The 14,866-nt window shown below is 43.1% G+C and overlaps 1 protein-coding gene across 3 annotated transcripts in view; it reads right to left on the reverse strand.

The window, feature by feature from the left end:
• Nucleotides 1–308: 308 nt before the first annotated feature.
• Nucleotides 309–14,866, reverse strand: part of LOC144690338 (uncharacterized) — a 34,010-nt gene continuing 19,452 nt past the window's right edge. For 2 of the 3 annotated variants that reach the window (XM_078557698.1, XM_078557700.1), the window contains exons 7-10: nucleotides 11,543–11,629; nucleotides 9,715–9,862; nucleotides 5,038–5,085; nucleotides 463–2,208 (exon numbers count right to left, since the gene is read on the reverse strand). In XM_078557698.1, the coding sequence (XP_078413824.1) occupies nucleotides 5,057–5,085; nucleotides 9,715–9,862; nucleotides 11,543–11,629 (264 nt within the window). In that variant the 3' untranslated portion in view covers nucleotides 463–2,208; nucleotides 5,038–5,056. Of the gene's footprint in view, nucleotides 353–462; nucleotides 2,209–5,037; nucleotides 5,086–9,714; nucleotides 9,863–11,542; nucleotides 11,630–14,866 lie in introns of those variants that run through there. The other variant, XM_078557701.1, reaches the window with a different exon arrangement.

The following is a 14,866-nucleotide window of genomic DNA, read 5'->3' on the forward strand; positions in this document are numbered from 1 at the left end:
TCGTTAGCAGAGTGGTTCCAGTCATTTCAGATATCAACCCAAAGTCCTTGGGATTGGCCCTGCAGTGGGCATAGCTTGGGAGCAGTAAGCTGAGAAATAGGGTTTGATGTGCTGCAATGTAGTCAGAAAAGTCCCTTGTCATCCAGGGAAGTGCACAGTTCATCAATGGTAGTCTCTGATGAAATGGTTTCACGTTTAGCTCATGGTGAAGTGGGGCCCACGGAGGATTCACTTCTGCTCAGGCTGCTCCATGCCAGCCACCCGCTCCTATCGACTGGCCATAGATCAATGTTGGAGTACAACAGCATTTGCATAGGATAAAACCCTCAACCACGAGAAAACAGAGAAGAACCTGAAATGAGTTGCGATGAAAGGAAAATCGCAACAATAAAGGTTTTATACAAGGGGAATTTGACACAGTTGAACAGCATGTCGTGTGACTAAGACATTCAAACAGGGACATTTGAAATCAGGGAAAGGTGAACTATTCTTTTGTTGGTATACAGTTAATCAAAACCACAGGGTAAAGATAACACTTATCAAAAACACTCATATCTTGTCTCTTCTATGGCAAATCGCACAACACAATTCTTATATAAAATAGACTTAAATCCAGCAAGAGCTTATATTTACATAGCACCTTTAACATAATAAAATGTTCCAAGGTGCTTGACGGGAGCTAAATTGGACACTGAGCCACATAAGGCAATATAAGGTCAGATGGCCAAAGGTTTGGTCAAAAAGGTAAACTTTGAGGAATGTTTTAAAGGAGGAAAGAGAGGTAGAGACTGAGAGGTTTAATGAGGGAATTCTAGAATACAGGGCGCCAATGTTGGAATGATAAAAATCGAGGATGTTCAAGAGGCCGGATTAATTGAGCACAGATGTCTTAGAGGGCTGGAGGAGATTACAGAGATAAGGGTGAGGTGCATGGAGTAATTCAAAAACAGGTCGAATTTTAAGGCTTGACCAGGATCCAAGCAAGTACAGGGGATGGGTGAACGAGACTTCGTTCAAGTTGGCACAAGACAGCAGAGTTTTGGATGACCTCAAGTTTACAGAGAGTGGGAAGCCAGCCAGGAGTGCATTGGAATAGTCAAGCTAGGTTGCAAAGGCATGAATGAGTGTTACAGCAGCCAGTGAGCTGGGACAGGGTCAGGGGTGGATGATGTTGGTGGAAATAGGCAGATATATGGTTGGAAGCTCATTTTGGAGTCAGGTACAACACCAGGTCATAAAGAGTCTGGGTTCAGCCTCAAACAGTTCTTAATAGGGCCCTGAACCTACCTCCTCCAAAATGTCCAACAGCAGGAATGGTGTCCTGCAACTGACACGCCGCCTGGCGCAAGTATTTTTGGGGCCCTCCCACCCCCATTCCCACCTTCAGGGTGCCTGGAAAATTTAGTCCGATCTCAGCCCCCTACAGCCTGATTACACTTTCAAACACTTCCAGCTAAATGGATACAGGCAGTCAACAATGGTACCAGATGAAACTACAAGCATTCAACAGTAATTAATTTTACATTCAGTAGACAAGTCTGTAAATGGTACATTGTAATATTATCAAATAAACATTACTTTGTCCTATATTTTAACATCACTGCTCACATACTTAATGCTGACAGTCATTTCATACAAATATGTTAAAATGTGTTCCAATGACAATATTTTAGTGCACATTTCCAATCCTTATGCCTGTATTCCATGGGCTGCAGTGTTAACGTCATTGTGAAGCATCAGTTATCAACGAAAAATAATTAATTCCAATATATTGACTAATTCAATAATCTACAAATTAAGTCATGTCCAGTTCTAACTAGAATGAACTAATTATAACTCCGAATGCGATCACAGTATTTGAATTTGACAACTCTGATACTTCTGTTCAAAAATGTGCAATACGATCAGCATCGAAGCTCTGAATATATCTAAGATATCAAAATGTATATATTCAATAGTGAGCGAGTTATCCCAACCAACTATATTTTTACAGTTTTTAAATTGTCAGACTATTGCTTTGTATAAATGTGGTTATATTAAAATAGATGCGTTCATTAATGCTAAACACATTGCAGCAAACTGACTGTGTTATCATCACTGTTCATTTACTCTCAATCTTGGAAGATATGATTCGATGATGTCACTCAAAATATGGAAGGGGTCTGATGGCAGCAGGTAGATTAGGACTTTGATAAGGACACCATGAACCTGAAAGGGACAAAAATTATTTTTCAGTGTTTGGCCCTTTTAATGAATTCTCAGAGTCGCCCCTGCTTTACTTTATGATTGATCCCTTTGTCACACTCACCTATTCACCTGACGGACCGTAAAATCCTGATCCAGCAAACAACCCTGCTCAAAGATGCTGCTCGTTACCTCTAACTGAATATTGTCACTTTTAGATGGGGGTGGACATGAACTAAAAATGCTTGGAAGCTGCAACCAATGTTTTCCGCTGGACTGATATCTGTCTCGTCCAACGTGGTGGTGGCACTGTAGTGAGGGATTGAGACCAGGCTATTCTGAGAACCCAGTGCAGTGAAAGCACCTTCTCAAAGAAGTAAACCAACAATAACCGCTCAGTCCAGGAGGCGGACAGTGATCTCAGTTTAATTTTCGCCTCTGGTATATGAGTGCAAATGTTGTAAGGGAAAGCCTGTCAGTTACAGTAATTAAATGCACAAGCAACCATTCGAGACAATGCCTGTGCACATTAGGTGAATTCTCCAAGCGAAAACCAGGTCAAATATAATAAGTTGAGATGGGAAGTGAAGAGGAAGCTAAGTTTGGCCAAAGGAAAACATGAGAATAGAATGGCAATTAACATAAAAGGGAACCCAAAAATCTTCCACCGGTAAGTATATAGTAAGCGGGTAGTAGGAGGTGGAGTGGGGCCTATTAGCGACAAAGAGGGCGCTTTGTGCTTCACGCACAGGGCAAGGCTTGAAAACCTTGATGAGTGTTTTGTAATGTGTTTACTGAGGAAAATATTGGTAGAAGTGGAGATTGTAGATGTAATGGATGGGGAGAAAATAATAGGCAGGATGCAATGGAAAGGCTGGCTGTACTTAGAGTAGATAAGTCACCTGGTCCAGATGGCTTGTATCCCTGGTAGCTGAAGGAAGTGGGGGTGGAGAACTAACATTAACAGGCACTTGGAGAGATTTGAGTCAATAAAGGTGAGCCAGCATGGGTTTGTAAAAGGCATATTGTGTTTGACTAATTTAATTGAAATTTTTGATGAAGTAACAGATAATGCCTTACCAGAGCTTTATAAAGTTTCAGCATAACTTCTCTGTTTTTGTATTCAATACCTCTATTTATGATTCATGAGACGGCATTTGCTTTGCTAATTATTCTCTCAATATATCCTGCCGCTTTCAAAGATCTCTGCACATGGACCCCCCAGGTCCCTCTGTCCCTGTACACTCTTTACAACTGTGCCATTAAGTCTGTATTGCCTCTCCCTATCCATTCTGTCAAAGTGCATCACCTCACACTTCTCTGTATTAAATTCCACTTGCCACTTGTCTGCCCATTCTGCTACAAGGTTGGGCTGGGGAAGCTGGGATTGTTCTCCTTGAAGCAAAGGAGATTGAGGGGAGATTTGACAGAGGTGTAAAAGATTATGACAGGTTTTGATCAGGTAAACAAAAAAAAAAACTTCCCACTAACTCAAGGACCAGGGGACACAGATTTAAGGTTTTGGGCAAGAGATACAGGAGGAATGTGCGAGAGAACTTTTTTACAAGTGGTAATGACCCTGAACTCACTGTCTACGAGGGTGGTGGAAATGGAGATCAATGATTTTGAAAAGAAATTGGATTAGCATTTGAGGGAAATAAACTTGCAGGACAATGGGGATAGAGCAGGCCAATGGGACTGACTAGATTGCTCTACAAAGAGCTGGCACAGACTTAATGGATGGAATGGCCTCCTGTACTGTAATGACTCCATGACTAGTTAAAGTCCAGTTAAAGTCTGAAGAAGAGTCATAAGGACTCGAAACGTTAACTCTGTCTTTCTCTCCACAGATGCTGTCAGACCTGCTGAGTTTTTCCAGCACTTTTTGTTTTTGTTTCAGATTTCCAGCATCCGCAGTATTTTGCCTTTCTACTAAAGTCCCGTCAATATTGCTGTACATTTAATTTATTAGTATAGTAATTTGGTATTTTCAAGTTCAGCATGCAAAGCATGCAAATTTAAAAAAGTACAAGATTATAAGGTCATTTCGCTGTTGTCCTCCTCCCAATCTGTGCTCAGTAGAGTTAACATTATAACACTGCAGCACTGATACACTGATCCATGTTCCCTGGTGCCCAGCTCCTTGCTGAGAGAGTTGAAATCAGTGAATTTATCCTTGTATCTGCCATTTGTGAACACTATGTTTTATAAGAATTATATCATATCTTTACTGAACATTAACTTTGCAAAGGTCCTAAGTGCAATTAGTTTAAGAGCCTGGAATACATTTGTATGGAATTCCTTTGTTATTTTAATAGTGACAATCACCCAGTGATTTAATTCATTTATTTTAAGTATTCAGACAATGTAATTGATGGACTAGCAGGTCTAGATGTAAATTCTTGACCAGTTGTGAATCCTTACAATTATTCACTGAAATGTCAAATGATTTTTCCATAAACTACAAAAAAGTATTTTTCAGCAGGTCGGAAATACTGATTGGTGTTTGCAATTAGGATCTGAGGCTGGATGAAACTTAGCTGGCCGTCTGCGTTCAACTGGAAGGACCCTTACTCATGAGGTTGCTCCACTAATGACATGTCGCTCAGTGTGACCCGGAGGCCTGTAGTTGAAAAACACCTAACTGAGCTTCACAGCCAGAAGGTTGCCTTACATTATTCCCCTGTAGGGGCAGGTGTATCATCACTTGGACAGGCTGCTGGTTGTAGTTTTCCCGCAGAAGCCTGAACGGAGAGAACAGGTTAGTTCATCGCCCACAGGCTCTTGGTGGAGCCAGAAGAGGTTCGGAGGGAAGTGGGAAAAAAACGATCAGGAAAGAAGCATCATGCTTACCCTTAGAAATATCCAAAGCCTAGGAGGATGGCTCTGTGGAATTAAACACTAAGAAAGAAAGGAGAAAAATGGGAAAAAAGCCAAAGATGTAATTAGAATTGTTCTGCTCGAACAGTAATTAAAAGGACAGTGAATTAACCCAGCCATAAAACAATTCCCCTGTAATGAGCTGCAGAGTTTTCCAGGTCATAAAAACAATCTCAGGCTGACAGTGACAGCTTTCAATTGTTTAACACCAGGTGCAGAGATGAGCTTTTTAGCAGCTGATGAAACGCTGGTTGGTTCCCTCATGACAAACTTTTATCAGAGTTTTAACACAAACTAAGAAATATTTGCAGGTTTTACAGTGTCTTCCACTGCGCAGAAATCTGTCTTGCCCATTGTGGTAGAGGATTCGAGCCAGTGTAATTCAAGAACACAGTGTGTCTGAACAATACCCAGTTCAGAGGCAGTGCCTGCTTGAAAAGTGAAAAAACACAATCCATCTTTGGAGTTAACTTGTTCTCGGGGCCAATGCAAACCTCAAACTCACTAACTTTCTGCGTGGTATGCAGTTCTAGGGAGCACCAGGCAGCACTGAGGATCTTCTTATGGGCCATGTCCCCTCTCAATATCACCTTTGTCCTCAAGTATTACGTTTACCTGAGGCTTCAAACAGTATTGAGCAAAACAAAAATCGAATTACCTGGAAAAACTCAGCAGGTCTGGCAGCATCGGTGGAGAAGAAAAGAGTCGACGTTTCGGGTCTTGAGCAAGTTTATTTCCCGCGCATCCGCCCTCACACCTTCCTCTCCCTCCCAGAACCATGATAGGGTCCCCCTTGTCCTCACTTATCACCCCACCAGCCTCCACATTCAAAGGATCATCCTCCGCCATTTCCGCCAACTCCAGCATGATGCCACCACTAAACACATCTTCCCTTCACCCCCCCCGGCGGCATTCCGCAGGGATTGTTCCCTCCGGGACACCCTGGTCCACTCCTCCATCACCCCCTACACCTCAACCCCCTCCCACGTCACCTTCCCATGCAACCGCAGAAGGTGCAACACCTGCCCCTTTACTTCCCCTCTCCTCACCGTCCAAGGGCCCAAACACTCCTTTCAAGTGAAGCAGCATTTCACTTGCACTTCCCTCAATTTAGTCTACTGCATTCGCTGCTCCCAATGCGGTTTCCTCTACATTGGAGAGACCAAACGCAGACTAGGTGACCGCTTTGCGGAACACCTTCGGTCTGTCCGCAAGCATGACCCAGACCTCCCTGTCGCTTGCCATTTCAACACACCATCCTGCTCTCTTGCCCACATGTCTGTCCTTGGCCTGCTGCATTGTTCCAGTGAAGCTCAACGCAAACTGGAAGAACAGCACCTCATCTTCCGTCTAGGCACTTTACAGCCTTCCGGACTGAATATTGAGTTCAACAATTTTAGATCATGAACTCTCTCCTCCAGCCCCACCCCCTTTCCGATCCCCCCTTTTTTCCAATAATTTATGTAGATTTTTCTTTTCCCACCTATTTCCATTATTTTTAAATGTATTTCCATCCATTGTTTTATCTCTACCTTTTAGCCTATTTAAATCCCTTCACCCCACCCCACCCCTACTAGGTCTATCTGTACCTTGCTTTTCCTGCTTTCAACCCTTAATTAGCACATTCCTTTAGATAATATCACCACCGTCAACACCTCTTTGTCCTTTTGTCTATGACATCTTTTGGCTATCTCCACCTATCACTGGCCCTCTATCCAGCTCTACCTGTCCCACCCACCCTTAAACCAGCTTATATTTCACCTCTTTTCTATTTTTACTTAGATCTGTTGAAGAGTCATACGCACTCGAAACGTTAACTGTGTTCCTCTCCGCAGATGCTGTCAGACCTGCTGAGTTTTTCCAGCTATTTTTATTTTTGTTTTTTATTTCCTCATTGATTTGCTGTTATATGCTAGAAGTCCATACACAGGCGGTACAGTAACAAAATGATTATATTATAGGACTAGTGATCTGGAGACATGAGTTCAAATCCCAACATGGCAGCTGAGGTATTTAAATTCAATTAATGAAATAAATCTGGAATAAAAAGCCAGTATCAATGATGGTGATCATGAAACTACTGGATTATTGTTAAAAATGCACCTGGTCCACTAATGTCCTTTAGGGAAGGAAATCTGCTGTCCTTACCTGGTCTGGCCTACATGTGACTCCAGACCCAAAGCAAAGTGCTTGGCTCTTAACTGCCCTCTGGAATGGTCTAGCAAGTTTATTCAAGAAGGTGGTTCACCACCACCACCTATTCCAAGGCAGCTAGGGTTGGACAATAAATGCCAGCCTTGCCAGCGATGCCAACATCCCATGAAAGAATAAAAAACATAATTCAGATATATTGACCAGCACTCTAAGGGGTAGGATAATGAATTGCATTTGGATGAAATTTCTGGTCATCATTTTAAGAAATTTCACCTGAACATGTTAATTAATTCATTAAAATAGTTGAGAAACTTCGATTCCCAAAATGAAAAGTTCTGGTTCAATAATTTTTGAGTTGTAATGACATCTCCGGCTGACATACTTAAAGAAGATTATCAACAAGGTTGTGTATTTACTAAAGAATCCTAAAAAAAATTCAGAACATTTATAGTAACGAGTATCTATGAGACTATGTTATTAGGTTCAAAACAAAAACAGAATTACCTGGAAAAACTCAGCAGGTCTGGCAGCATCGGTGGAGAAGAAAAGAGTTGACATTTCGAGTCCTCATGACCCTTCAACAGAACTGTTCTGTTCTGTTGAAGGGTCATGTTGGACTCGAAACGTCAACTCTTTTCTTCTCCACCGATGCTGCCAGACCTGCTGAGTTTTTCCAGGTAATTCTGTTTTTGTTTTGGATTTCCAGCATCCGCAGTAGCTTTTTGTTTTTATCTCCATGTTATTAGGTTACTTGATATAGATTTTTATTCTGTTAATCTTTTCTTGGTGACCTATGGCCTTCAGTATATTTTGTAAAACAAATGATTCATTTGAAAAGCCACAGTGCCCCACACAGGTCAAAGTAAAAGCTGCAGCTTTTTCAACATTGTCACAGCATCATTGCTTTCCTCTAAAAGCAGCTGAACTTTTGAACCAATCATTTTTCAGGGATTGCCTCCAATACTGGGCCAGCGGGAGGAGGTTGGCCTCTCAATGCTGCTCCTTCATCCTGGAGACGAACCTCCAACAGGCCAGGGAAGATCTGTCCACAGCCTTTTCACCCGCAATTAGATCCTGGCAACACTTAACCTCCAGGAGGAGCTCGAGGTTGAACATGAGTTGCAGATGGAATTGTAGAGTGGCTCTCGCTCGTGGAGAATCTAATCATCGACCAGAATTCTCCAAAAATATACAACACAACGCACTGCCACAGCATCACTGGAACATGCAATCTCACTCATGATTTCCTGAAGCTAATTGCCAATCTTAGACACTTGAGCTCAGGATCAATGCTTCCACAAGGGGATGGATATCTCGAGCCTCTTAAATGTCCAACTGAATTTCAAAACCAAGAGGCCTGGGGTAAGTTTGACAGTTAACTCTCTCAAACACATAATGAACTATATAGAGAGCACATTTTTTGAATGTATACATTTATATAAATATAGGCAGTGCCAGAATCATTTGGATTGTGTACCTGACATACGAAAAGCCCAAGTTGGTCTCATGTGGCTAATTCACTCATGTCATCCTTCAGAGCAGCTGCTGCTCTCATGAACATTTCACTTTCAGAGCAATTTTAATACAGCTACATTGTTCCAATAGTTTAGCATAAAGTATCTGGAAAATATTGGGTTTAAAGACTTCCTTTTGACACCTCTTGAGCTGCGCCCACTAATGTAGCTGTGTTCCCTGCCTCAACACCAGTACAGTTCAGCCATTTCTGTTTTGTTATTTGTTCTTGGGATGTGGGCATTGCTGGCAAGGCCTGTCCCTAATTGTCCTTGAGAAGATGGTGGTGAACCACCTAAGATCATAAGAAATAGGAGCAGACATAGGCCATTCAGCAACGTTGGACCTGCTCTGCCATTGAATAAGATCGTGGCTGGTTCAACTTTGGTCTTATCTCCACTTTCCTGCCCACCTCTTGAGATCAAAAGTCTGCCTAACTCAGGAAATCAGTCCTCCTTACCCAGTCTGGCCTACACGTGACTCCAGACCCATAGTTATGCAGTTGACTCTGAAATGCCCTCTGATATGACCTAGCAAGTCAGTTCAAGGGCAATTAGGATGGGCAACAAATGCTGCCTTTGCCAGTGATGCTCACATCCCATGAAAGAATAAGTAACAAAAAGGAGACTAAAACTGTAAACAGTACCCTAGGTGTGGTCTCACCAATGTCCTGTACAGCTGTAGCAAGATTTCTCTACTTTTATACTCCATCCCCTTGCAATGAAAGCCAACTCGAACATTCTTGGACCACTGCAGTCCATACGGTGTAGGTACACGCATAGTGCTTTTAGGGATTTTGATCCAGCGACAGAGAAGATTCAATGATATAGTTTCAAATCACGACGATGTGCGACCTGGAGGGGAACTTTCAGGTGGTAGCATTACCATGCACCTATTTCCCCTTTCCTTCTAGGTGATAGAGGGTTTGGAAGGTGTGTCAAATGCCTCCATTAATATTTGAAGGCTTGAAAGATGCCAACTTACTTCTTTCATGTAGACGTTGACCAAAACAGCGGGAAACTTGGATCATTGACCAAACCAGGCCAACTTTGATGGCAACAGAAATAAAAGCACCAGTAACTGCGCCAGCTTCTAGAACATAAGTTCCATTTAATCCCCATTCAGTGATAACCTTCAGAATAATGGAATAGAGAAAGAGAGGTAAACAAAACAGATATGTCAGCCAGAACTTCCCAGGGAGATTTTAAAGCATGGAAAAGGGATTGCCGTTTATCTCAGTAAGTCCACATTTTCTAAATTATTTCCAGGATTTACAGGTTAATTAACCATCGGACAGACTGCCACCTGTACCCTCCTTTCCCAGAATCACAGATGTTTACATCACAGCTGGAGGACATTCGGCCCACTGTGCCTGTGCTGGCTCTTTGAAAGAACTATCCAATTGGTCCCACTCCCTTGCTCATTCCCCACAGCCCTGTAAATTTCTTCCCTTCAAGTATTTATCCAATTCTCGTTTCAAAGTTACTATGAATCTGCTTCCTTCACCTGTTCAGGCAGTGCATTCCAGATTGTAATAACTCACAGTGTAGAAGCAATTTTCCCCCTCTCACCTCTGGTTCTTTTGCTAATCACCTTAAATCTGTTTCCTCTGGTTATTCCTGCCACTGGATACAGTTTCTTCTGCTTTACTCTATTAAAACTCTTCAAGATTTTGAATGCCCCTAATAATTCTCCCCACAACCTCCTCTGCTCTATTCATGATCATAACCACCCCTGCTAATGGGGCGGTTAATCCACAGTAAGAGGATTTAATGGGTTCCTAAAGCCTGTACAATGTGGGAGGAGCCACTCACACCACCAGAGGTGAGTATCTCACCGGATTTTAACTCTGAATTCAGAACCAGAGCATCAGTCTCCACTCACTCAGATAGTATGGGGCAGAGCTTGAACCCAGCACCTCCTGACTGTGGCTACACCTAAACCAAAGGCTCACTCCAGTCATAACTGGTGACAGGAGCCCAAATCTAGCTCCTCTTTCCCCAAGTCACAGAGGATATGGCAGAAAGCAGACAGAGCTAAACAGCCAATGCTACAGCGAATGGGGATGCTGATAGTTTAAGGACCATCCCATGGCCCAGCATAAGGAAGCATAACATGTCAATCCCAAGAGACTCAAGTAACAGGCAGACATCCTCACTGACTCCTTCCACTGAGGGAACACCTAGAAGGAGCAGCAAATTAGAAAGACATGACAAATCAACACTAGCATCAGGGGTATGACATAGTGTCACAAATGTACTGAGCACTTGTGGGGAAACTAACTGGGTTTACTTTATAACCACTTTGCTCCAGAAAGTTGACGCACCCTTAAGACCAGGTCTGATTGGCTGAAGTAACACAGGGAAATATTTCCAGCCAAGCATCAGGTGGGCCAGTGGAGAACACAGTTAAAATTTCAAAAATGAGGCCAACACTCAAAATAAGTGGGTTCAAATAACACAGGTGTCCAGGCCAAATAAAAAAATTAAAAGGAAAGTTTCCAAAGGTGATGAGGTGCCTAATTTCACACTCCCTGCAACCCAAATCCTATCAACCCAATCGACACTGTCAGACAGCAAGTGTATCCAAACATTAGTGCAAATCAACTCTTCTATTTTGTCCGTGACACTCCCGAGTTGCTTTCAACAAACTACCCTGCTTTGTATAAACTCTGAAATGAGTAGTGTGCCTACTCCCTGTCTCGGACTGGAACTGTCCTCTTGAAATTCAGGGGCACCCTCCCAATTGCCTACAGCCTGAAACAAATCCTATCCAAATATAAATACCAAAAAGCTTCTATTCATCTACTCACCAGATGGAGCAAATATCCCAGATAGGCCAGTTCCGGAAGATTCTGAACCATGAATATCCACACTAGAACCTTCTTTCCCTTTAGGATCTGTAAGAATTAATATATTCCCATTAGTCCCAAGAGCAACTATTATTAAGAGGGGATTGTGATCCTGTCAGACTGACTGAAAGCCTGATTACGATGCAACTTGTTAATGCAGTACTTCCCCAACTATTCTCCAAAGGTCGCTGTCTAAGACCTTTCTGCCACAGTGCACCGAGGGACTGGGAACTGTTTAGAACCCCTCGGGCTGTACAGCTCAAAATGAATGTCTGCAAATGATTGTAATATTAATTTATTGTATTGATGCACCTCGTGATACGTATTGTAAAAGTTGAACCTGATTGTACTTTTGTGATGGGGATTTTGAAATGGTTTGGAATGTTCTTGAAGATATTTTATGGATAAAGTATATTTTTGCAAAAAAAAATATGACCCCATTTTAATTCTCGAAAGATGCCAACAAAATCAAAACAGCAATAAGCAGCATAGTAACATTCAGTATATAACAAAATCCATGTATTATAAATCAAAACATAGTTTATCATATATGAAAATCTGTGTTTTTAAAGTACAATGTAAAAATGTTAATATTTAATGTACTCACTAGTCTATTACTTCATCTGAGCTGCTCCAGCTCATGACCCTTAACCAGGAAGCAGCAGATACTGTTGACGTTCGCATTTACATTCAACATTACTGATCTATAGCAACATCACCCCGAGGTTCCCTAAAGGCCACCCTGACATCATTGATTTGAATGTGAGACGAGTCAAATAAACTTTTAATTTTCTACTGAGAATTTCAAATGACACAAAATAATATTCATAGCTCCAGAGGCTGCAGTTTCATTGTGGATTCTGCTACACACAAAGGCTGGGATTTTCCTGCCCTGCTGTGGCGGGACTGGCTGCAGGAGGGTGGGGGATGTGTGGCGGGACCGGCTGCGGGAGGTTGGAGGATGTGTGGCGGGACCGGCCGCGGGAGGGTGGGGGATGTGTGGTGGGACCAGCCGCGGGAGGGTGGGGGATGTGTGGCGGGACTGGCCATAGGCCCATTGACTTCCAGCGGGACCGGATGATCCCAGCGGCAGGAGGGGGCCAGAAAATCCCACCCTAAGCAGCTTTAAAATAAAATGGATTTAATTCACAAGGTAAGCAATTTAACTGAATGTGGAGCTGTGCTCCTGCTATCCTGGGGCCGGGTTTTATGGAGAAAGCGGAGAGCATCTGAACAGCCCTAGAACATAACCTTTAATTTTCTACTGAGAATTTCAAATGACACAAAATAATATTCATAGCTCCAGAGGCTGCAGTTTCATTGTGGATTCTGCTACACACAAAGGCTGGGATTTTCCGGCCCTGCTGTGGCGGGACTGGCTGCGGGAGGGTGGGGGATGTGTGCAATTACTGCCCACTGAGGTTTCAGCCAAACTCTTCATGTTCCCCTGGGACAGAAGATTAAGTGAAGCCCATCTCTCCACCGCCCAGCCCAACACACACTGTAATCAGCCCCACTCCCCCTCTCCCCACACACTGTTCTTAGCCTCTATCCTCTCCCCACACCCACAGTAATCAGCCCTTCTCCCCTTTCCCACTTTTGGTCTGGTTGTCAGTGCCTGCGAAGCAGGGTTGCCAGCCAGGGGTTGGAAGCCTGTTTAACAAGCAGGCAGGAGCAGTTACCAACGTTTGAAGCTGCCATTCACCCTCCTGCGTGATTGCATGACTTCCTGGGTTTTTCACACTTCTGACACACTGGCCAGTCACTGAGCTACACCTGCCTGCACGTGCCTGCACCAAATCAGTGCAAAAACATCCCAGGCCTGCTTGGCATTCACTGAGAATGTGTTTCCTAAGGTTAAAGGGCACTTTGGGCTCATTGTCCTCCCCTTGCTGTCTGATGGCATAAGCCCAGTGGGTCCAGAACTGTCCCACCAGAGCCTCTGGGTTGGATAGTCTCCTCTCCACAGTCACCCTGGCTTCCTCAGTGGGGGAGCTTTCTACCTCAAACCCTATCCCTGTGATCCCATCGGGGGCCATGACACTCAGTTTGGGAACTACTGTGTTAATGAATTCCTGAAGCACCACAACACACCTTCTCTCTCTCAAATTCATATTTCCTGTTAAGTAATGACTTGGTTTTCCTGTTTCCCCTGCAGATGTACACAATTCATTTCCCTATTAAATACTTGAATTCTAACAGAAGCAAAGAAAATTTGTGATGCAGAAGGAGGCTAATCAGCCCATCTTCCCCTTTGCAGCCAAAAAAAGAGCTATCCAGCCTAATCCTACCTTCTGGTTCTTGGTCAGTAACCCCAAAGGTTATGGCACCTCAAGTGCAAATCCAACCATTTTTGAAATGCACTGAGGGTTTCTGCCTCTACCACCCTTTCAGGCAGTGAGTTCCAGATCTCCTCCACCCGCTGGGTGAAAAAGCTGCTCAATTCCCCTCTAATCCTTCTGCCAATTACTTTAAATCTATGCTCCCTAGTTATTCACCTCTCTGATGTCCAAAGCGCTCTCATTTCAAATTCCCAGTAAACTGCAGCTTCTTCCGTTTCAATAAAAAAACAAGTAACTGCATTGTGCTGGAAATCTGAAGTGAAATCGGAAATGCTGGAAACAGATGGTATTAGAGCGAATAGAGAGGACATTTCAAGCTGAACTTTTCTTCAGGAGGTTGACACATTTACAATCTGCCATTTTATAAAAACCTGCTTCATTAATTTCATTTCTTATGCTTTGACAATGACCTAATTTTACCCAACTCTTCACGTTGGATATAATGGAAATAAACGGCATTCAGTTAACCTAAAAATAGTGGAAAAAATAAATTGTATCAGTTGCTTTTTCTGGACCGGGAATGAATTGCAAAACTTGACCACAAAAGCAGTGAGCAAGTGAAACCAACGCTGGGACTGAAACAGTTTTCCATTTCTGGAGCTTTTTTTTGTTCTTTCACGGGGTGTGGGCGTCGCTGGTAGAGCCAGCATTTTTATTGCCCATCCCTAATTGCCCTTCTTGAACCGCTGCAGTCCATGTGGTGTACGTACACCCACAGCACTGTTACTCTCCGCAGAATTCCCAGCCTTTGACCTGCTGTTGTAGCCACAGTATTTATATGGCTGGTCCAGTTCAGTTTCTGGTCAGTAGTAACCCCCAGGATGTTGATACTGGAGGATTCAGTGATGGTAATGTCATTCAATGTCATGGGGAGATTGTTGGATTCTCCCTTGTTGGAGATGGTCATTGCCTGGCACTTGTGTGGCGTGAATGTTACTTGCCA

This window comes from Cetorhinus maximus, chromosome 15 (assembly GCF_964194155.1).
Source record: "Cetorhinus maximus chromosome 15, sCetMax3.hap1.1, whole genome shotgun sequence".
NCBI lineage: Eukaryota > Metazoa > Chordata > Chondrichthyes > Lamniformes > Cetorhinidae > Cetorhinus > Cetorhinus maximus.